A 23,462-nucleotide genomic window follows, 5' to 3' on the forward strand; every position below is an offset into this window, starting at 1 on the left:
TAGTGTCTTTCCTCATGATGACTGTTCTCAGTGTCCTCAAAGTCCTTTGAGAATCTGATGGTAACTGCTGTCACTTACTGAGCACCTTCAAAGGGCCAGGTACTTTGCAAAGTGCTTTACTTGTATCAAGCCATCTAGTCCTCCAAACAACCTTATAAAGGAGGTGCTATTAGTATCCCCATTTTTCATATTAGGAAAATGAGGCTCAGAATATTTATGTGACTGACCCATATCATGGCTGGTCAATGGCAGGGCAGGGATTTTAACCCAGGAGGTCTTGCTCTAGAGCTGGCACTTTTAACCACTGGCTTGGAATAATTTATCCAGAAAAATGCACCTTTGCTCAGATGCACCCATTAGCATGCAGTTCCATGGGTCCATAGTTGCCTACAGCTGTGCATAAACCCAGGAAAGAGCCATTCTCCAGGGAGAAATCCACACGGGGTGCAATATTGCCCTAGCTGTAGCCACTGCCCTCCTCATATCCCAAGTATAGATAATGTGGCAGCCCATGCCCCCCAAGGGTCCCCTGCCAACAAAGAGTGGTCATCTCTCTCCATGTCATTGCCAAGGTGGGTGCTTAGAGCTGCAGTTGCTCTTGTGGGCACTGTTCAGGAAAGTCTGTGCTATGCCCTGCCTCTGTTGGGTCTGGCCCTCCAGGACAGTGAACCGCAGGCTCACCCACACTGCCTAAGGATGTTGTCTTCTGTTCTCCAATGTAGATCCTGGAAAACACTCCTGAAAACCACCCAGACCACAGCCACTTGAAGCACGCCCTGGAGAAGGCAGAGGAGCTGTGCTCCCAGGTGAACGAAGGGGTGCGGGAGAAGGAGAACTCGGACCGGCTGGAGTGGATCCAGGCCCATGTGCAGTGTGAAGGCCTGTCTGAGGTAGTGCCTTAGGGTGTGACCTGCGTCTCCTCCACTGATCCTTGGCAGCCGGCCTGAAGGAGGACGAGACAAAATCATGAATTGTCCTCCCTGTTGGCCTCCAGTTTGCTAGTTCTCTCTCCAGCTGCTTCTAATCTGCTGTTTAATCCATCTACTGAGTTCTTTTATTTCAATTATTTTCTTTTACCCTTTCCAGCATTCTAGTTATTTTCTCTAATCTGCTGGTTTCTTTCTTGTCTTGTTCCTTTCACAAATGACCAGGCTTCTCATATATTTCCTAACACATTTAAAATATATTCTTGTATATTTCAGATCTATAATTCCACTAACTCAGGTTATGAGTTTCACTGTTTGGTCTGTTGCTTCTGCTAGCTCTCACCACACATGTCTGTTTCTCTGTATGTACTTTGAGTTTTGATTGTGAGCTCAACATTCCTTGGAACTTTATCTGTGGGATCTTTGAGGTCTGAAGTTGTATTCCTCCTGCAAGGATTGCTAGCTACCAGGATCACCCTAAATTAAATATAGAGGGGTTTTCACACTAGTGTGTGAATTGTGGTTGTAAACTTAAATGAGAACTGCATTGTGGTTACAGATTCTCAGGGACATTTTTTTTTCCCTCCACTTACACCAAGTTCAAAAACAAGCAAGTTTCCTTGCTCATCCCTTCTGTGCTGAGTTTACTTGTCATTCTTCCTTTGGAGTCCAGCTTTTTGGGATCTCCTGTTATCTCATGTGGGCCCTGGATATATCTCCTGTCTCTTGCACCCTCCATAGCCTTTAAAATGGAAGCTTAAGGTCACCAGATTTAAGAAAGACTCTCAGGGCTAAAGCCAGCTTAGGGGCTTGTTTATCTTCCAGGGTTCACATTTTCATGCTGTTTTTGGCCTCTGCAAATTTCTTATTTTAATTTTTACCACCTTGCTTGCATTTAAAAACTACAGTTCTATATTTTACTCGGTTTTGAAATTTTTCACTGGGTGAGTCAGAGTCTCTAGTCCACCATACTACCAGAAACAGAGTCTCTCCTGTAGTATTTGATTCTCTTCTTGTCCCTTATCTTTACTTTAGTCTCATTCATTCTTTCTGCCTGTTCTCACTCTCTTTCTCTTTGCCTCTGTACACACACACAGATACACACATACATACACACATTTGTGCACACACACCATTGACTAGGGTTTACCAAAATGCCCAGGCAGACTGTCTCCCTCACCCACTCTCCCTGTGGCTCCTTCCTTCTTACAAGCTTCAAAGGCATTCACTACCTGAGGAAGTTACACCACTGCTTCCTCCCTGCCCTGCCTCCTGTCCCTCTTCCGTGAAGGTGTGGGATAACCAAAGTTATGGAAGCAGCCACGTGGAAACCAAGGTGATGGATGTGGGTTCCCATTTTGGAACTGTGTTGATAAGCAATCCAGGGGCACTCACTGGTTGGCTTACTTATTCATTCATTCATTCAATAAACATTTACTGAGCACCTGCCCATGTGCCTTGCTCAGTACTAAACACTGAGGACATGGAAATCAATAAGATGTGACCTACACCATCTCAAAAAGCCTACAGTCCTGGACCAAGTAGAGGGATCAAACCAATATTTACCACACAGTGTGAGACATTATGAGGCAGATCTAGGTGCCAAGTGCTGTTGGACACTCATGGAGGAAGGAACCGTCGTGGAGGGATTCAGGGACATGTTGGAGAAGGTGACACTCGGCTGGGTGTTGAAGGATGAAGATACGTCTCCAGGAAAGAATCCAGGGGGAGGGCATTTCAGTGGAAGGCACAGCCTGAGCAGGACTTGGGTGAGCAATGTAGGGTGATAGGTGATAAGCATTAAGGCAAGTTGAAGCCAGGGCAAGGAAGGGCTGTGTATCATTCCAAGGAGCTTTAATTTGATCCTGAAGACAGTGGACTTGAACAGCTACTGAATCTGCCAGCCTTAAGTGCAACTGTGCACTTTTTCTTTTTTTTTTTCAATGTTCCCTATCTTTTTTCTTTCTTTCTTTCTTTCTTTCTTTTTTTTTTTTTTTTGCCACACCACGTGGCTTGCAGGATCTTAGTTCCCCAACCAGGGATCGAACCCAGCCCCAGCAGTGAAAGTACAGAGTCCTAACCACTGGACCGCCGGGGAATTCCCCTCACTGTGCACTTTTAAAGGGGTCCTTCCCTGAGTCTCAGGGCTGCAGTCACAGGACTCAGTGAGGCCTGGGTCTTCATCTTAGAACATTAAGAATAGGGAATTCCCTGGTGGTCCAGTGGTTAGGACTCCACACTTCCACTGCAGGGGCATGGGCTCAGGGGACTAAGATCCCGCATGCCACATGGCACAGCAAAAAAAAACCCTCAAAACATTAAGAATAAAATAAACTCCTGTCATTTGCTTTTTTGTGATGTATATACCCTCTTTGAAATAGACTGTTTTCCTTCTTTAGTGACCGATCTTTCCTGGGTATTGTACACCAGCTTTCTGTATGGTCTGTTTCGTCTGTACAGTCAGGGTTCACGATCGTGGGGAGGGGGCGTGTTGGCTTCTGTTTCCTAGCCCAGATCTGGACACACACCGGTGATTAAGTTTCAAATAAATGCCGTCTTTGGCATTCTTGTCTTAAGATCAAGAACTATCAAGACTGTTCCCAATTCACATATGTTCAGTGTTAGCCTGGCCAGTTGGAGGCTCTAACCTTTGAGTATGAATAAACCACATCACCTCTATGTCATCCAAGTGAATTGCTAGATTCATGGCCCCCAAGTGGCTTGAACTCTCTCTTGGTGAGTAAAAAGGGCTAGATTGACATCCTTTGAAGGCTCCCTTTGTGGTGTCACCTTCAGTCTTTGGGGCTCCCTCAGAACCTCAGTGGGAGGTTAGAGGCCCTCATCCCTCCTTGTACCTGAGAACAGAGTGCACTGGTCACTCTTCCTTGCTGCCTATAGGTCTCTGGTCCGAGAGGCCCCACTGATTCTTTCTCCCACACTGGAGGCAGACAGGTGGCCAGCAGCATCTCTTGGGGAAAGCGTGTTGTGAACTGTCACCTCTTCATTAATACTCTTCTCAGGGAGGTCTGTAGGGTTCATAGCTCTGGAGAGAGCCTCAGCCTTGAAGGCTGCTGGATGGAGGATACCCCTGGAGCCCAAGTGTGGGCAGGTGGAGACCCAAAGTTCTGACTCCTGCCTGGATCGTATCACTTCCTGGGCACAGCTGTGGCCTTCCCCTCCCTCAGTCTCTCCCCCGCTATCCAAAAAGGGGGGCCTTAGTGGGGTCAAATCTTCTACAGTCTCCCTCTTCCCCTTTAGAACCTGCTCACAGGAGATGATAGAGCCCAGGGGGGATGATAGAGCATGAGATGATAGAGCCCAGGGGGATGACAGAGCTGCGTTTCAGCACTTAGATCTGTCTCCAAGTTTTGGGAAGTGGAAGGAAGAGAGCTGCCTGTCCCCTTCACATTTTCGGGACCAGTGAGTTGGGTGAGATTTAATGGGCACCAACAGTGTCTGTTCTGCTTGGCTTTGAGGCATCTGTCAGCACCACTGAGTTCTGTAGTCCACCCACGTGGTAGGGGCCTGGACTCAAACTGCGCCTTGGAAAGTAGCATTTGTCCTGTGGAACTGTACAGAGAGAGTCGCTGCTGCTTTCCAGAACTGCGTAGGACTGTCTGAGCCTGTGCAGGGCCATCACTGGAGCTGGTTCACGCCACCTCCGGCGGACTAGCCTGCACACAGCACAAACCCATCAAGGAGGGAGAGGGCTGAGTGTTTTCTTCCTGCTGCCCAGTTTCCCCACTAAATACAAGGGAGAAAAGCACCAGTCACCCTGAGACACTGAGCAGACCTCAAGGAAAAGCATTAGGAATTACAGCCAAAGTTCATCTTGACACGTGGAATCTCCAGAACCACGACTTTGACTTCTTGGCTCCAAAAGTCCCTGCCTGAAGTCTTCAAAGCAGTCCTTGATTTGAGCCTAAGTTACAGGCCTCAGATTCTGATGGAGCCCATGCTTTCAGATGCAGAAAAACAAAATAAAACAAAACCAAACCAAAAAATGACCTTACTTCATCGTGTCTTCTTTGGGTTTTTTTCCTTTCTCAGCAACTTGTGTTCAATTCAGTGACCAATTGCTTGGGGCCACGCAAGTTTCTGCACAGTGGGAAACTCTACAAGGCCAAGAGCAACAAGGAGCTGTATGGCTTCCTCTTCAACGACTTCCTCCTGCTGACCCAAATCATAAAGCCCCTGGGCTCTTCGGGCACCGACAAAGTCTTCAGCCCCAAATCAAACCTGCAGTATAAAATGTACAAAACCGTAAGTTTGATTCTGGATTGCAACATCAGAGTTGACGTTTGGGGGAGGAGGAAGTTTCCAAAAGGAGCATTTCAGCAGGGTTTGGGGGCTGTGGCATACGGGAAGTGCAGGGGCTGAGACAGGATTTAGGGTGACCACAGCATCACGGGTCCAGCAGTATCAGAAAAGGAACGCCGCTCAAATCAATTGACGAAATATCTATTAGCTGTCAAGTGGCTACTGTGGGTCCCCCAGATGTGTTGAAGGTATGCCTTGCCCTGGTGGGGTTCCTGGTCTAGTGTGGCAGGTGTGGGAAAGCTCGAGACTAGAACTCAAACACCCACCTCCCGAACATTCCCAGATCTCCCTCCAAACTTCTCAAGACGGTTTGGAACATCTGTGCCCCTCACCTTTTTCCAGCAAAAGCCAATCTAAATAGTCAACGTGTAGAGAATTTTCCTAAGCTGTTTATTTGGTCTGCTTCTACGTGCATGGCTGTGTTTGTGTGTCTTCGTGTCATGGGATATTGTTTTTCTAAACTTGTCTCTGTGTGAGTATTTTCACAGAAGAATTTTCTCTGAAGCAGCAGTTAGCTTTATTTTGGGAAAAAGCACAATGTACTTATGTAGATTGTCACTAGCAGCTTCGTATGAACAACTTGGAGAGAATTGCTTGGAGGCAGAGTAGATGGGGACTGTTTGCTGATTAGGATATACTGTGGGAAAAACAGACGCATCACGTCTTCTTCTGGAGGACTTTAAAAATACCTGCAAAATGGAGGGGGGAAATCCATATTTATAACTTGTAGTATCTGAAAGTTAGTATGAACACAAAATCATTATTCTGCTATAGTTTACTGAAACACCCTCCCACCCCTGCTGCAGACACACACACACATACACACACCCTCACCCTCAGTCTAGTTTATTAGAACACGTGCATGTAAGCACACACACATACTCATACTTTACTGCAATACACGGCCCCCAGTCTGGTTTTGTAATGGCTGTGCATTATTTTTCAGCCTATTTTCCTAAATGAGGTTCTAGTAAAATTACCCACTGACCCTTCCGGGGATGAACCCATCTTCCACATTTCCCACATTGATCGAGTCTACACCCTCCGAGCAGAAAGCATAAACGAAAGGTAAGAGCTGCCTCCTCACTGGCATGGGGCACCCAGGTCCCATCAGGTGTAGGACAGATGTGGGACATTTAATTAGTCAGCAGCTCCCAACGTTCCCTCAGTTGCAATGCCATCCCCTCTGGCTGGAGGTTGGTGGGGGGGGGGCATGAGGGTGGGGCGGTCTTAATACGTTTTTCTAGAGCCTCTCAGAAGTTTGACCCATGGCATGAATTTTGCAAAATAAAATGCATTGAAATGAATTTTGCTTGAGAATTTTTTAAAAAGCCATTTTCAGAATTTGAGATAAATGGAGCATCTCGTTTCCCAAGGTTTCCCAGGTGGCAGAAACCAATAGGAAAGTGATTTGGGGATTGATAGGACCACCTAATCCTGACGCCCCTCCTCAGCTGGCTTCCCTGGACAGACATTCTGGATCCTAGAATTGTGGGCATTTTTGCTTTAATCGCATCTTCAAGGTTCTGCCCCGGAGCCAAATGAAACAGATTATTTTCTGAAGGGTGAACTTCACATAAGACCTACAGCGTTCCAAAAGCATTTGTGCCAAAAAGCAGGAAATTGGCTAAAGTCGTCATGCATATGCTTCTCGGGAAAAGGAAGGCGAAAACATCACGCCAAGATGTAGGGGAAAGCCAATATGCTTTCCCCAACGTGTGTGTGCTTTTTCACGGAAAGTGGTTCTTTATCTGGGAAATGGTTTCTTTCCTTGGATGGTTTAGTAAGAGAAATCCTTCTGGCCTTATTGGATTAGGCAAATATGTGATGCTTTTCAAGAAGGAAGGAAGGGGAGTTGTTGCCAACATCTCCTCCAGGGCAGCATTTATCATCATAGATTTTCTTCCATGGGGACGCAAACTCAGGTCTTGAGTACATCAGTAAAAATGTCACTCGTGCCTTTGTTGTGCATGCTAGAAATCATGATTAGCACCATGTGACATAAAACCAGACTTTCTTTGCTGAACCTTTGTTGTAAAAATCAAACGAACAAGGCAGAGTCCTAGAAACTGAATTTGTACAGACCTGAAGCCTGAGTTCTGTTTGGCACCGTTCTGTCTCTTCCTTTCCAAGGACCGCCTGGGTGCAGAAAATCAAAGCTGCTTCTGAACTCTACATAGAGACGGAGAAGAAGAAGCGGGAGAAGGCGTACCTGGGTAAATGCATCGCTGAGCAGGGGGGCCCGGGATCCCGCAAAGTGGCGGAGGAGAACCATTTGGTTGTGCCTAGAACCCTTAGAGCTGGAAGATGGGCCTGGGGGTAGGGGAAAGCCTGAGGGGGCAGGCAGGCGGAAGAGGGAGAGCGAGGTGCAGGGTGAGGGCTGGAGGGCAGATTCCAGGATCAAGGAGGCAAGAATTCAAGGCGGGGGAGGGGTGGGGAATTGTTCTTGCAGGGGAGCATAATATGGATCATGAGGCAAACCAGAAAGGCAGCACATCCTAAACGGGAGCATTTTGTGTTGTTTCTCCTGCCGTCATAGTCCGTTCCCAAAGGGCCACAGGCATTGGAAGGTTGATGGTGAACGTGGTTGAGGGCATTGAACTGAAACCCTGTCGGTCACACGGTAAGGACCCAAGAGGCCCCCTCTAGCACGTATTAGTGGTGGAAACCTCTTCTGCATCCCCTCCACCTGGCTTTAAAACAAATGTGCTATTTCCATAATCCTCAATTTCCTTCCAGACTTGGTTTTTCTAGCACTTGTTAAAAAGAATTTTTTAAAAATTCTTTTCCACCGTTTCGCTTTTGAGAGAGATCTGAGTGGCTGCCCTTTCACAAAACAGTCAACCCCTCTGTACATGCAGGTTCTGCACCTGCGGATTCAACCAACTGCTGATCGAAAATATTCGAAGAAAATTCGAAAAATTTCCAAAAAGCAAAACTTGAATTTGCCACACACCAGCAACGTTTTACATAGCAGTTACATTGTATTAGGTATTATATGTAATCTAGAGATGATTTAAAGTATATGGGAGGATGTGGGTAGCAAAGACTATACCATTTTATGTAAGGGACTTGAGCATCTGAGGAGTTGGGTATTTGTGGAGGGTTCTGGAACCAGTCCCCGTGGACACTGAGGGATGACTGTGGTTTTGACACAATCTAGTGCTAAAGTGAGGAGACAGGAAAGGCTTAGTTTTGAAGCCCACTAATGTAATTATGTAAGTATTATGAATATTTAAGTATTACACTTTAAGTATGATGCTGGATTGTGTGAGTTTCTGCCTGGATTCTCCATTTTATGCAGCTTATTAAGTGTGGCATTGGAGGGAGATCAAAATGAGGGGTGTAGCGGGAAGAGCTGCCACATGGCTGTGACCCCGCCACGCTCACCCAGAAGAGCTGGGCGGCAGGCGGGAGTCAAGCAGGCTCTGTTCCCTCTAGGAAAGAGTAACCCGTACTGCGAGGTGACCATGGGCTCCCAGTGTCACATCACCAAGACAATCCAGGACACTCTGAATCCAAAGTGGAATTCCAACTGCCAGTTCTTCATCAAAGACCTGGAGCAGGAGGTCCTCTGCATCACCGTGTTTGAGAGGGACCAGTTCTCTCCAGACGGTGAGTAAAAAGCGGCCCCGAGGCACCCTTCCCCTTTCTCTGTCACTTGGCTTTCATGGATAAATATTTTCTACCTGGGAACTTGGTGCCCAGAATTTCTTGGGCTTCCTGCCAGAGAGATGAGGTTGGCATAAGACAAGACTCAGCATCCCCTGGAAAGAGGCCTTCACTGATGCCAGGGTGTCTCAGAGAAGGTGGACAAAGCATGCTTGGTCTAGAGTGGTCCAGCTGCCCTAGACAAAGACCATGGTCCTATGCTTCCGCAAAGCAAGTAAATGCAGGGAGAGCTATACCACAAAGCCTCAGCCCAATTCTTTAGTCCTTGGCTAAAAGCTGTGGTGAAAATTCATAAAACTAGCCAGTAAAGCAAGATGAACATTAGCCCACAAAAATGTGGCAGAATCAATCAGTGCCCTTTGGGTGACATTTCTGGTTAATTAAAGGGATGGGATTGTTTTGGATGCATCATCCCTTCAACCAACTTTCTGTTTCTGCTTGAGCCTGGAAAAAAAATGGGACTGGCAATGATTCTGAGAAACTTCTCTCTCCCTTCCTCAACCCAACAAAAATAAGAGAGTAAGTTTAAAGATTGCGGTCTCAACTTAATTATATTCAAAGGAGTAAAATTAAGTGCTAGGAGTGAGGGTCCAGTGCAGGCATAATCTGTGCAAGGCTTAAATTGCTCCATGTGGCTTTTGTCTTTTAGTACTTTTATATGAATTATCTCGTTGTGAGTTAGTTATTATTAATTATTGCCAAAAGATGTTCACATAGCTGGCTAAATGTTAGGGCATGACCAGAACAATCTGACTCTTAAGTCTGGGCTCTTAAGCACTGTGTTTCAATGGCAATTTTTTAAAAAATTTATTTATTTTATTTATTTATTTTTGGCTGCGTTGGGTCTTCCATGCTGCACACATGCTTTCTCTAGTTGCAGCGAGTGGGCTCAGTAGTTGTGGCTTACGGGCTCTAGAGCGCAGGCTCAGTACTTGTTGTACACAGGCTTAGTTGCTCTGCGGCATGTGGGATCTTCCCGGAGCAGGGATTGAACCTGTGTCCCCTGCATTGTCAGGTGGATTTTCAACCACTTAGCTACCAGGGAAGTCCCTCATTGGCAATTTTTATTCTGATAAATAAAGGCTTGAGGTTGGATTTTTTTTTTTTTTTTTTAGTAGTGAAATACCACGACACAATGGCAGCTCCACTAGAGTTTAAATTGCAAATCCTAGTATTGTTCTTACTTCAGAGATCATTTCCATGAAATGCACAGGGGGCAAAATAAACCGGTATCTTCCACCAGAAAAAATTCCCAGGTTTTAACCATGGAAAGAAAAGCTGTTTCCTGTACAAGTGTTCCTGGATCATAGCATATTCCAAAAACTAATTGTTGAATGAAAAAATGAAGGAGTTAACGGTCTGAAGGCCCGTTTAACACCATTGTGCATTTGCACAGCATCAAAAATTGTTTCAAACACGCTCACGTCCATTCTCATACTGACACTCAATACTTGATAAAAAGTGGTGTTGAGATTGTCCTGGGAGCACGGCTGGAAGCATGCAGCTCCCGTGCTGTCACCTCCTCCCCACCCCCTCGAGTTTGCTCTCTGGCACTTACAGTGGTACATTATAAGGACCAGCCCTTGTTCACCATCCTTGACTTTTCGAAAAGGAGTGTAACATCACGAAGCGTGTTCCTGGGACAACCCCTGGGAGAAACTACTGTCCCAGAAATAGCTGACTTTCTTCTGGGCAATTGCTTTAAATTTCATGTAAGTTGCAAACTGTGTAGCTGATAGGACATCTGGTTTTGCATTGCCTCCCAGGAAGCTCATAGCCCTTTGGGGGTCCTCGGGTGGGAGGAAAGTCTGTGTTTTGAGCTCCTTCTGGGCTCTCCTTCATCCCCATCCCGGTACCTTTTTGTTTTCACTTCATTTAAAAATTATGCTGTCATTGTAGTCCCTGGATTCTCGGAAACTGACCTAACTCCTTTTTGGAAGAAGGAAGAGTATAACAACTTGCTGGGACATTCCCAATATGCGAAGTATCCGCCGTGAAGAGAAGGAATCCTCTCTGAGGAGGGTCTGTGTGTTTCTCCTTTCAGATTTTTTGGGTCGGACGGAGATCCGCGTGTCTGACATCAAGAAGGACCAGGGTTCCAAGGGTCCAGTTACGAAGTGTCTCCTGCTGCATGAAGTTCCCACGGGAGAGATCGTGGTCCGCTTGGACCTGCAGTTGTTTGATGAGCCTTAGGAAGCCGGCCCAGGACGTGCTTGGCAGAGCTCCAGCCTGAGGCAGCAGATGCTGTCTGGAAATGGTGTTGCTTTTCGAGGACCACCGTTTGGTGTTCAGCCACAGGGCAACAGGACAGCAGAGACAGGACCCTCAGAGCTTCTGGGAATACTTCTTGACAATCCTTCCCCCTAAACAATTTCCCATTGTGTGAAGCAAAACTGTGTTTTCCTTTGTTTTCACTGCAGGGCTCATCATGGCTTCCAGGGTCTTTGAAATCCCATCGCCCCCAGCTACGTTCAGTTGGGAGTCTGGCCCATCCCTGGGCCTGAGGCTTGGGTCTGGTTACTGTAAAATAGATTTATAAATGCCATGTCTGTATTTTTGGAGAGCTCATGTAATCCTCCTGTTTCTTACCTCCACCAGCCTCCAGGTAGGCCCCCCTGACCTATGATGCCGAGTCCTGGGTGTGTTTAGAAATAATCATGATGATCTTGTCATTGCTTCAGAATCTCATTCTCCCACTGGGACCTCATTTGAAATGCTCCCCTGCATCTGATCACTCGGGAGATGGTCTCCTGATCAGACACTGGTCTAGCTCTTTGAAGAGCTGGTCCATGGAAGATTCCAGCAGTTGTGTTGTTAGAGCTTTTCCAGTCTCCTCTAGGTCTTTTATTGCTAGATGTCAATGAAAACTATCACTGGCTACTATCAGGTGATCTGATTTTGATTTCCAGCACGCTTGGAAGGTGGTTAAGGAAGGTTGTTACCTACCAAGTTATACTCTGCTGGATTAGATCACTGCAGGTCACCTGAAAGGCTACTTTCCGACATTATGGGGTCCTGGTTGCCAGCCTGGTTGGAAAATTCTCTCTCGGCTTGGAGGTCCTGTGATGTTTCACAAGAGTAGTTGTTGGTGACCAGATCTGAGCCTACTCTTGCCTGATTATCATGGGAAATTTCCGCAGATGTCTTTGGTACGTTCCCCCCAAAGGCATCCCCAAGGTGTGAGAAGGAAACCTGACAATCTGTGGAGGAAATCTATTACGTGGTGGGGGAGAGACCCGAGAAGCATGCAAGCCCCTCAGTTCCAGGGAAGAAGACCTGAGACTCTTTCCCAAACCCCACCGTACACAAGCAACCTCTCAGTAATGGAAAAATACATGGCGCGTTGACAGAGTCAGGAGTGTATGAACACGTGCCAAGTCTGGCTTGTGCTCTTTGAGTTTCTCTCCTTAAATGCCACGAGATAGGCTGCTTAACCACATAAGAACTTGATTCGCTAATGAAAAGCGTGGGCCGTATTTTGTTTGCATGATAATGTTCTCATAATCCCAGTTTGTCGTTTTCATGTAATGTTCTTTGCGCGTTCTCTCGGTCCTGGAATCTAGCTTTCCTGTGTGAGACGGTGTTCTCTTTGATTGCAGGTCCTTAGAATTTAATTAGGGTTGTAGAAACACGTTTTGAAGATAGCATCAACCTAGCGGCAGAGTGAACTACCCGCTTTGCTGGGAACTGGATATGTCATGTCGTCCTTTCCCATAAGAGCCCTGTCAGTGTTCAAGCGATTTTTAAAATGTGTGTGTCAGAAAAGGCAACAAAGTTTACATTTCATACTTTTAAGAAACACTCTATTATTTATTTATTAAAGATAGTGTAGTCTTTTGTATCAAGAACAACAGACATAAGTATTTTTTGAAGCGAGCAGATATACCCTTCAGTTAGAAACTCTCCGCTGAAGACCTTAGAGACCAGGTTCAACTTCAAGCATGCATTTGTTTACCACTTTCCAGCAGCAGACATGGTTCAAATACTTTAAGTTTATATTTTTTGATGTTGTTAGGAAACTGTTTTAAATTAAATCTACGAATAGACCTACCAATCATGCTTTCCTATTTCTATAACAAATACAGTTTGTTCAGTGTACTTCTGAAGAAGGACATGTTACTATGGTAGAAAAAGAAAGGTTACCTGTGTAAATGGGGTCATATTGGGTCACCATTCCAATCCCTTTCTTTCTGTTCTCCCTTTTCTTCATCGGCTTTCTTTGCATGTGAATGCCAGGCATCTCGGTTCATGTAGGGAGGTTGCGATGTGCTCAATGACAAACATCTTGTCGCCTTTTTAGGTCCACCAGGTCACTCACCCACAGAGTCCCATTATCGGAATTAATGTAGCATGAAGAAGCAATATGTGAATTTTTTTCCCAAGTGACTATACTGAGCATCCTTTAGATGCTCCCCCAGGGTAGCAATTCTGTCCTTGTACTCACTGGGGTAATTTGTCAGGTGACTGATCCTCCTTACAGGTGAGTTAGGCTGGCCCTCAGATCCAGCTGTGACTGGTGAGTCGTGTGTGAGATACAGGAATGTGGGTGATGCGTGGAGTCTCAAATTCTTTGACCTCTAGTCCTTCCCTTCTACCTTTTGGGCTGCCTGGGCTGTGTTTCATAGAGATGAAATGTCCCTTGCCAATAACTTTCTATCTCCTAGCTCTTTGCTTTTGAAACACAGGGTTTCTCCAGGCCACTGCCTCCTGGCATTCTGACCCCAGCCCTCTAGACACCCCCGCAAGCTTCCCTTTTCTCTGAGCTACGCTGAGCTCCTCTAAGCCCAGCCAGGGGCCTTTCTGCTCACAGGGCTGTGCTCTGAGCTTCATTCAGACCCAGGGCTGGCCTGACACACAGAGAGAGACCTTTCTAGGCTGGGGTCTCCACGGACGCTTGAGAAACTGGGACCAGGCTTCCTACATGCCCCTGACCTCTAATGGCAGAGGAGAGAGCTATGCTCCCAAAGAACGTTCATGTTAAAAGGATCATTCTTTTCTTCTTTGGTTTTTGAACAATTTAAGCATGACCTGAGTCTATGAAAGTAACTGATTTCAGCTGGTTGAGTAGCATTGAATTTAGCTGGAAAAAAAATTCCATCAGAAAATGGATAAATTGACCACTTGCATTGTCTCGGTGACCTGGTACCCCAAACTCCTGTCTCTCCAAGAGTTGCCTGGTGCAAGCGTAAAGCCACTGACCACAACAGAACAGGGGCGTTCTAGAATCTGATGGGACTGGAGAACAAAGGGGAGTGAATGAAGTGCTTCTGGTTCTATTTGAAAGGAGATCCTTGGAGTCTGTTTTAGAGTTTGCCAGTACTTTGTATGAGCAGAAAAAGACTTCTCTATCTCTACTCCAAATAATTTTTTCCTAGTTGGTTGGGCCTTTTTGATTCGCAAGAAGAATATTCGTTTTGTGTATGTAAAGATTTTAAGAATTTCCATTGGGAACAGCAAGTCTTTTTTCATTTTATTTCAATTCACTGCATTCTCCCTTCTCTTTGGGGCTGGAGATGAGCTTTACAGCGGACACTAGCACTTTGAAATGGACGCCTGCATACTTTAGAGGTGGCAGGGTAATTTCAGACTTGAAGTTGGTGTGAGGTTAGCGATGGGTCTGCCTACTCCAGATGTACTTGCTTTGAAAGTTCAGAGCTTCCTGTGCAGAAAGTGAGGTGATGACAACAGACGAGGCTGGATATTCTTGTTTGGTTTTTAGGATTAGGACTTTAATTCCTACCAGGTGGAAGCATAATCAGTGAAGCAGTGATACGGTGAAGCTCTCAGATGCTGTGGTCTGAGCCGCCCTAAGGGGTATCTGGTAAAACTAATACCGCCTTCTCTTTGCACTCGGGGCTCCTCCTGACTGCAGGGAATGGCTCAGATCCGATGCCAAGACTCAGCTGGCAGTGCCCTGAGCCATGTTTTATGGGGGCCACTTAGTATTGTGTCAATATGGTTGGGATGTTTATTGCACTTGGAAAGCAGCTGTTTATTTGAGCTAGAGGAAAGGAACCTTCTAGAACTCCCATTTCTTCACCCTGCATTGTGTCAGTTCCAGGATATGTTTGTAGGTCACCAGGCTCAACTAAGGTACATAGCCTGCTATCTTTAGGAACCAAACTCTATTCCTGATAAGCATGGAAAACTCATGCCACATGAAAGAAAACTTCTAATAGCTCCCTATCTTGGGAGCATTAAAACCCAGATGCCAACAGTTGGAAAGTCCCATCTTTGGGTTGCGGTCTCTCAGTAACACAATCAGCACTGTTAATAGCGCATTGGTCATTCAGGGAGTCCCCATTCTGGACCCAAACACCATCCGAGGGGCTGGGAGGTGGTAAGGAGGGGCCTGCCTTTGTGGCTTTCACAGACTAATTGTAGCTCTAACTTTAAGTCATTTGAATAACAGCCAGTGCTTGTAAAAATTCATCTCCACCTCCAAATAATTATTTCAGTGCCATGCAGTTTCAGTCAATTCCTCCACTGAAAGGAATCCTCTTTAATCTGGTCTCGGGGAACCAGAAAACACCCACATAATAACTTGTTCAACACTATGTGTGGTTGTCATATTTCAGGGTAAATTTGCCCCTACTGTTTGTCAGGGTGTTTTGTGAGTCATTTTTAAATAAGATTTTGTTCTACTTTCTATACCAGCCTACATTGTTAAAATCATTTAAGAGAGTGAGTATTTTAGGATTCAAAGCCCACCAAATAAACTGTTCAGAAGTGGGCTTATGTGGTCAGCCTTGAAAAAAGTTGAACGTTTCTCTGATATTTACTGAGAATTATCCAGTAACCAGGGTTTCTTTTTATGCAGTGGAAAGAATGCATAGTTTTCTTCTAGGAACTCTGGTTTTGTACTTTTTTCATTGAAAAGAATAACATTCCTATGCGGTGGTGTTCCTAAAACTATGTTCCTTTGCATTTTTCCTCTCATACTCAAACCCCTTATTTCCTCCCGTTTCTCTGTCTAAACAGAATGGGGCCTGGAGCAAAGAGGGTGATGCAGGAGCCAGAGAAGGGCTGGGGGCTGGTGGAGGCTTTGCAGTGCCTGGTTGAGGAACCAGCAGCTGCCGTTCTACCCACTGTCACCGCTAGGGGGCGATCTCCCTGTTGGAAACTTGAAGGTCCCACTGGCGGATCCCTGGGCGCTGGCTCCACCTACTGAAGCTCCCGGGCAGTGCGCTCGTGTAAATCACGGAACGAACTTGCTGGGTCTGAGACGGAAGTGGGGCGGGGGGGAGTTAGAAGCGGGCGTGAGACTCGAACCCAGCACCCCCGGGGTACCTGGTGACACCTTGCCTTTCTCTCCTGCTGGGGTTGGGGCTATAAGGGGTTCTTAGCCTTCCTGCCTTTTTCTGCATCTGCTTTGATGAAGGTCCCTGAGATTCATCCCTGCAGGGGCCTTAGGTGCAAGTCGGAGGTGTCCCCCCACTGCTGGGCTGACGCGGGACAGGTGCACTGGGTGAGGTGCCCTCTCCCCAAGAAGGGTTCTGGAAGTAAGATCCCCTCTGCTTGGATTGGATAGCAGAGTCTCTACTTGGAGACTATGACTTCTGGGATTTCAGATGTAAAGGAACTGTTGGGGCCATGCAGATCATTGCATGGTGTGTGTGTGTGTGTGTGTGTGTGTGCATGTGCACTGGGAGGAATGAGTGGATATGTGGATTGAACAGGAAAACAGGTTGGTCTGAGCCTCCCAGAGTCACACTCAGGACCCGCTACCTAATTTGTGGGCTGAGTGCAAAATGAAAGTGTGAGGCCCCTTGTTCAAAATTATGAAGAATTTTGAGGTGATGACAGCAGAGAATTAAACCAAGAGCAGACCCCCTTAAGCACAGGGTCCCATGTGACTGCACAGGTCGGACACCCGTGAAGCTGGACCTGGTCACACTGTATTTTCAGTTGATTTTTGAAGCAAGTGGGGCTTCATCTTTGGCTTCTTACTTTGTAAAGGCACAAATGGTCTGAACCAATCACAGGGTTCAGGACCCGAGCCCCTAGCTGACAGATGCGCCTGGTCTCCGGGCTGCCAGTCCAGGGCAGGCTGCCGTGTGCCAAGAGGCCTCCAAGCCTTTACCATTTAACCCACTGATTTGAAATAAAACCCTTCCTTTTAGTCGTTAGTCATCCACTAGGGGCTTGTGTCCTCTTTGCTGGCAGGACAGGGAGGCTTTTCCAGCCTCTGCCTTTCAAGTGACCATCCAGGTGATGGTAACAAGAAGGCAGAGCTGGCGGGGGTAGGGTAGTGCCCAGTGCCCCTTCCCCTGGGTCTGGACGCTGCTCCTCCATCTCCACTCCCTGGCGAGAGGGAAGCCAGCTGCCGCCCTGCCCAGGCTGGTCCCTTGCTCCACAGGTGTCCGGAGGGCTCCCGCTTCAGAGGGGCAGCGGCGTCCCAGCTGGGCTCTCCCCCATGGGATCCCATCCATGAGCAGGGTGATGTGAGAGGAGAGGAAAGACCCCACTGCGTGAGTAGCCTCGAGTTCTAGAAGACCACGTGCCGCGGAGGCAGCTGACCATAGGGTTGCCCCTCCTGCTGTGTGGTTATTGTTACTTTCTTTCGCTAGCGTTTTCTAGCACTCGGCTGGATGCTCCAAAACCTTTGCACTTCTGCTTTGTCTTTGCAAATCGATTTCACGTCTACACACACAGAGCAATAATCCCGTCTATGTTTCCCGATTCTGTCTGGGATTATAAAGGTTGCTAAGTAAAAATGTTGACAGAAAGTTGAACAGAAATATCAAATTCATCTTGCATGGATTTGATGGCGTCACTTTGAACAAAATAGCAAATTATAGCTTTGTTTCTACGTGTATTGCCATCGTCCAGACTACTGAAAGTTCAGAAGTGTTTTCTAGAGGCATTTAATTAATATTGTGTCAACGTTAGTTTTCATGAATGAACATTTTGGTGTACATTTTACAAATCAACACCCTTATAATGTCATCTGCTAAATATTCACTATTGGAAAGTAGATATTCTAGCAAGATCTTTGGTAATGATATTTATTTTAACACATGCATTTAAAACATACATTGCCAATAGCCCAAGTGTCTTTGAACTGTAAAACCAACTTCAGATCTTGTCTGCTGAAGCCCAGCAGGCTGAGGTCTGTACCCTCCTGGCCCACTTCTTTTACCCCTTCATAAAAGGGGTAGATAGACAACTTGGCAGTCATACAATTCATGTCCTATTGCCTTAGCTACATCAGCTTTGTACCTTCACATCTATAGGTGGTCAATATATGTGTAAATACATGTAAACAGATGAGAATCTGCAACAAAAATGTCCTGTGTGTGATCATCAGTTCTTAGCTTCTGATTTTCTGCGTTTTATACAGTTTCCAGCTAAGAAAAATGCAGAATTCCACTAAATAAAGTGAAAAAGTTATGCTCTTTAAATGCTTTGTCCAGAAATCTCTGCTGTATGTTTATGGGAATGTCCATGACTAAATGTACATATAGTGTGTAAGAGGCTATGGTTAAATGTTGCATAAACTAACACAGATTCTGTAGTTATAAATATTTAACTTGTTATTGTAAAATGTGATTTGTCATTGAGAGATTATTTTTCTGTATGTATATGAGAGTATTTTAGGAATCTAATTTAAGTGCATAAAACTATAGAAAAAAAAATTAAAAACCTATCCCAGGAGTAGAAAATACTTAATCAGATTACTTGGGTTCAACCCAACTAAATTTCTTATATTAAAAAGAAAATCCGAGTTGCATACGTTAGAAATTCAAAGAAGTCATTTCTGAGGGGCATAGAATGTGATGAATTTAAATAAAGTGGGTGGTATTGTGATAAACTGATAAGTACCTTCTAGCCATGACCTTGGATGAGACCCAGGTATTTCATTAAACAGGTAGGACGGGAGGATTGAGAGCCTGTTTCCCATCAGATCCGTGTGATGTGCTCCAGAAGCCTCCATGGGTTCTGGCAGATTGGTCAGGAATCTTGGGTGGACCTAACCATCCTTCTAGAGAGTTCCTGACGTGGGAGGGAGGCCACCCCCTGACCCACCCTGGCTCACCCTTTGCAGTTCTGTTTCTGGAGAGATTCAGCACATCCCTTTGGTGTTTGCATTTTCCATGAAATTTCCTGGGGCATCCTCACCGTCTTCACCTATGGCACTGCTGGGTGGGTTGAAGGATGAAGTTTGGGGCTTTCTGGGTTAAGCTGTTTCTGGCACACAGAACAGGCAGCACAGAGCAGCCTCCTAGGTGCCTGTGTCCATGATGGAGACCCCTGGGCAAGAGGCCTTCCTCTTTTTCCCTGTCCCAGAAAAGGGTCAGAGGTCCAGGCTACTTCTGGGGCACAGACTTTTTATACTTTGCTACCAGAAATGTCCCTGCAGGCCACCTAGGGAGGGATGGAATGCAAAATCCTGTGAAACTCAAGGTCTAAACCCCTGAGAGGTGCATTCGGAGGTCATTTCAGGAGGTGGCAACCCCGTGAGTTCAACCCCTCCCTTAACAAGCTGGGAATGATCCGGTGGCGAAAATAGCCAGTTCCTGGTGATCGGGGGGTGTTGCATATGGATCACCATTTGTGGAAAGTTGAGGGCCATGGCTTGAAAGGACAAATGGGGAGTGCGTGCCTTCGGTTTTCAACAAGCTGTGTGCTTCCTAATGCTGTCAACCAACAGTCAAAGTCCTTTTTCGACATGCCTGAAATTGGCAAATGCTGGAGTCCAAGTGACCTCCTGGACTTCAGGGGTGTGGGGAGCTGTGATTTCTGGAAGCTTCCTGGAATCTCTTGTCATATGAGTAATCTGCAAATCACCTTGAGGAACTGTCCCTGTGGATGTAACTGACTTTATTTCCAAACATGGAGCTGTTTAGAGATCTCTTTGTTCAAGGTGGCCAGGGAAGGCCATCTAAAGCCAGCCAGCAGAAGTGGACAAGCTCCGGTCCACTCACCCAGAATAAGTCCTGACCTTCTTCCTGGGCACCAAGCCCTCGTGGCTGGTGTGGCAAGAGGGCTGTGACTGGGAATGAGTCAGCCAGTCAACCGCCCTTTGGGCCCTGGTTGTTCCAAAAGTCTGGGGTCAAGAAAAGCCAGAGAATGTGGGGTCCTGCCCAGTAGTGACTGCTTCAAGCCATTCCACTTAGCCTTCGTCCGTTTAGAAAAGAATGTATCAATCCTGACATGAGTCCTTTGTGTTTCCAGTGACAAATGGGTCACAGTGCTGGTGGCATATTGCTCCCCTTACAGCCCTGCCCAGGGGTGGGACTAAGCCACCCCGATGGACGTCCTGTTGACTGTAATATACTTCTGTTGCCAAATAATGGTACTGTTCAATTTCCCATCAAAGGGAGACTATATTGTTTGATGTGTAATGTCAATGGAGTTCCAAAAATTACTAGACACTATTATAAATTGTAGAATTATGTATTTGTCTAAGGTTTGATGAAGCAGGGCCAAAACATTAGGTTTCTTTTTTGTTTGAAAGAGGCTGAGGTTAGTTTTGCTGTCTGAGCATTCCTTTGGCACCTTATTATGTAAGAAATGTTAAATTTTACTGATCAAGATTATGATAACGGAGTTTTTGTTTTTTTTTTTTCTTCTTTAAACCAGTAGCAACATCAATACAGATGGCTATTCCTGTGTATCTTGAATCTAAAAAGAAGAATCTCTTCCAAACAACTCTTTGGTCATTTTGACCTGTATGGTTTAAATTCACATAGTTCATGAATAAAAGGAGAAAAACCAACCCTGTTACAGTGGATTGTTTTGGATTCTTTCTGCCCCACCTCCTTTCTGAGCAGACTGACAGCTGTGCAAATGGCATCTCTTCCTGTGTGTTTCCTTTTCCCACAGACAAGGCTCTAGTTATGGAAGGAAATTTATGCAAAAATAAACATAAAAAACCAAACCAAACCAACCACCCTTTCACCTCCCCCACGCCTTCTTCAGACAAATGTTAGCACAAAGTAGAAATGGATTTCCTGTACCAAGTACTTCTGAGAATTTCAGAAGTTCTATGTTATGTATCATGAGACATGCCAGGGGAGGTGAGGGGAAAGCAAAAGTGAATATTGTCTTACAGAGACATTCAGAAGGATTCCTCGGGCTTTCCCCAAAGAAGTTTCCAACACAAAAAACTCCACATGTTCAGAACTTTGACTTAACTCTGAGTCAAATTAGCAAACCAACACAGAATTTTATTGTAACCTAAGTTTCCATGGGAAAGCTCTAGAATTTTCTTCAGTTCTGGTTTTAAGGTAATTCCTCCTTATTTCATCACTGATTTATCTAAATATGATCAAATCCCTTAAATTCGCTGGTTGGCTTGGACACTAGTTGAATTATTATAGCACATTAAAAAGACTGATCCTGAAGCAGCAAATCTTTGCCTTTTTTAAACCAGTAGGCCCCATTTTTGATAAACATAAAAAATCTTAGGCCATTTTCTTGGTTGTTATTTGAAGTTCTAAAAATAAATTAAACGTCATTGAAAAACAAAGAAAATAAAGTACTTTTTCCAAACTACACCTAGTTTTCTCCGAGATTGACAAGGTCCCCCTGAACAGCTTGGTGGGTGGAGGGAATCACTGGTATAAAACATGTTGAATAATGCCTATTTCACCACATTTAGCAGCCAGCATAATCAAGGCAACATTTTGTTCTAGAATATCTATTGCTTTCCTTCTAATTACAGAAGTAATATTTGTTAATGCAGATAATTCAGCAAACACAGAAAAATACAAAGGAAATAAAATCACTTAATGGGATATTCTTCCACACAAAAGTAAATGTTAGCATTTTGATGCACATTATTCCTGTTATTTTTCCATGCATGTGTGTGTGTGTGTGTGTGTGTGTGCGCACTGCATATGCATTTTAGATGCTCTTGTACTATTTATAACTAATAAACTTGAACACTTCCCTTATGCAAGGCCCTGTTCAATTACACAATTTACATAAATCATCTCACTTATATTTTGATTGCTTTCTTTTCAATCAGATCTATATCTGTATAGCTATATCTATCATCTGTCATCTATCTATATCTATCTATATCTATCATCTATCTATCTATCATCTATCTATCTATCTATCATCTATCTCCATTCTTCAACAACTTGATTTTTAAGAATTTCATAGTATCCCATTGCCTGAATGTATTCCAGTTTACCCTAATTTTTAAAAGAATCCTGAATGGTTACATGTTGAGACTGCTTTAAAATTTTCACCGTGGTAAAAAAGTGCTGTGAAGAATATCATTGTCCACAGATCTCTGGGTTAATCTCTGATGACCACGTAAGGCAGTGTTTGAAGCATTTCACCGTCTCCCCCCATTTATATGTGCTTAATTTACAGGGAGGTTGTTGAGTTTGATTCTGAAGGATTCGGGCAGTATTACCCCCAAAGATATTTTGTCTGTCAGCCGTCACGTATCTTGGAAACTTGTGGTTTGACAGGGGTATGCAGTGTGAGATGCCCTGTCTGGTGCAGTGTGAGCCCCGCTGCCATCAGGAAGCAAGCCAGGAGGAAGGCAGGTGAGTCTTGGCGAACCAGAGTGTTGGCTGGGTTACAGACGCAGCTACTGAGACTTAGAGGCCCATCATCCTGTGGCTTCAATGACAGGTTTATTCTCCCTCATGTTAACAGCCCAGAGGTCCGAGGTCAGGCCTGGCAGGGCCTTGAAATCACTTAGCTTTTACCTTGAAGTGTAGCTGCCCCAGCTCCCGCTGCCTCGTCCACATCTAGCCAGAGGGAAAGGGAATTGTGTGCCTGGTTCTCGTGAGGCCAGTCGGGAAGGCACACACATCATTTCCTCTCCTCTCATCTGCTGGAACTTAGCTCCATGATCACGTACCTCAAGGGAGCTGGTAAATGTAGTCCCCGGCTGGGTGGCCAGATGTCCAGCTGAAAGTTAGGTGACTGGATACTGGGGCCACACACCAGTCTGAGCACTCCCGGCTCCTGGGAAAGAACCGAGAGACCCAAAGTGGTGTCTCTGTCAGTTGACATGTTAGGTGATTATGGAGCTGGTTTGCCAGGAGGAGGCCAGATTTTCAGCAACGTGACAGCCAGGAGGGAAATGTCATGGCAGATGGAGGGCACATTGATCTGAGCCCTAGGATGTGGCCCTGGGTCCCTCATTGCCCTGCAGGACTTCCTTGCTGCCGTCGTCCCGCCCCTGCCAACCCAGGGGTAGTTCTGGGAAGGGAATCAGTTTGCTGTCCAAACACTTGGAGGGTGACCAAGGAATGGGCGCCTGAGATGGCTGTTGTCTGGACCACTCTATTTTCTCTAAGAAGGCCCACAGGAGGGAAAGTGTAGGGGAGAGCTGACCTGGGTTAAGGGGTGAATCGGGAGCATCTTAGGGACAAAGTGGGAAGGGACACAGGGACTAACCTAAGGTTAGCTTGGCTTGTTGGCTCTAGTGATGAGGGACCATGTGCCAGGGTGCGGCCAGTGACAAGCTGGAACAAGCACAAAATGGGGCAGGGGTGGGGGCAGGAGTAGTGAAGGACCTGGGCTCTGGGACCTGTCCCACTAGCCGTCCAAGCCCGTGGTCCTGAGCAA

At 45.8% G+C, this 23,462-nt stretch overlaps 1 protein-coding gene across 1 annotated transcript in view; it reads left to right on the forward strand.

The window, feature by feature from the left end:
- ITSN1 (intersectin 1) overlaps positions 1–11,764 on the forward strand; it is a 222,869-nt gene extending 211,105 nt beyond the window's left edge. The window contains exons 33-39 of the mRNA XM_059921482.1: positions 723–890; positions 4,977–5,189; positions 6,193–6,314; positions 7,380–7,462; positions 7,786–7,869; positions 8,688–8,861; positions 10,963–11,764. Of these exons, the coding sequence (XP_059777465.1) occupies positions 723–890; positions 4,977–5,189; positions 6,193–6,314; positions 7,380–7,462; positions 7,786–7,869; positions 8,688–8,861; positions 10,963–11,111 (993 nt within the window). The 3' untranslated portion in view covers positions 11,112–11,764. The remainder of the gene's footprint in view (positions 1–722; positions 891–4,976; positions 5,190–6,192; positions 6,315–7,379; positions 7,463–7,785; positions 7,870–8,687; positions 8,862–10,962) is intronic.
- The last annotated feature ends 11,698 nt before the right edge of the window (positions 11,765–23,462 follow it).

The sequence above is a fragment of the Balaenoptera ricei genome, chromosome 4, assembly GCF_028023285.1.
Source record: "Balaenoptera ricei isolate mBalRic1 chromosome 4, mBalRic1.hap2, whole genome shotgun sequence".
Taxonomy (NCBI): Eukaryota; Metazoa; Chordata; class Mammalia; order Artiodactyla; family Balaenopteridae; genus Balaenoptera; species Balaenoptera ricei.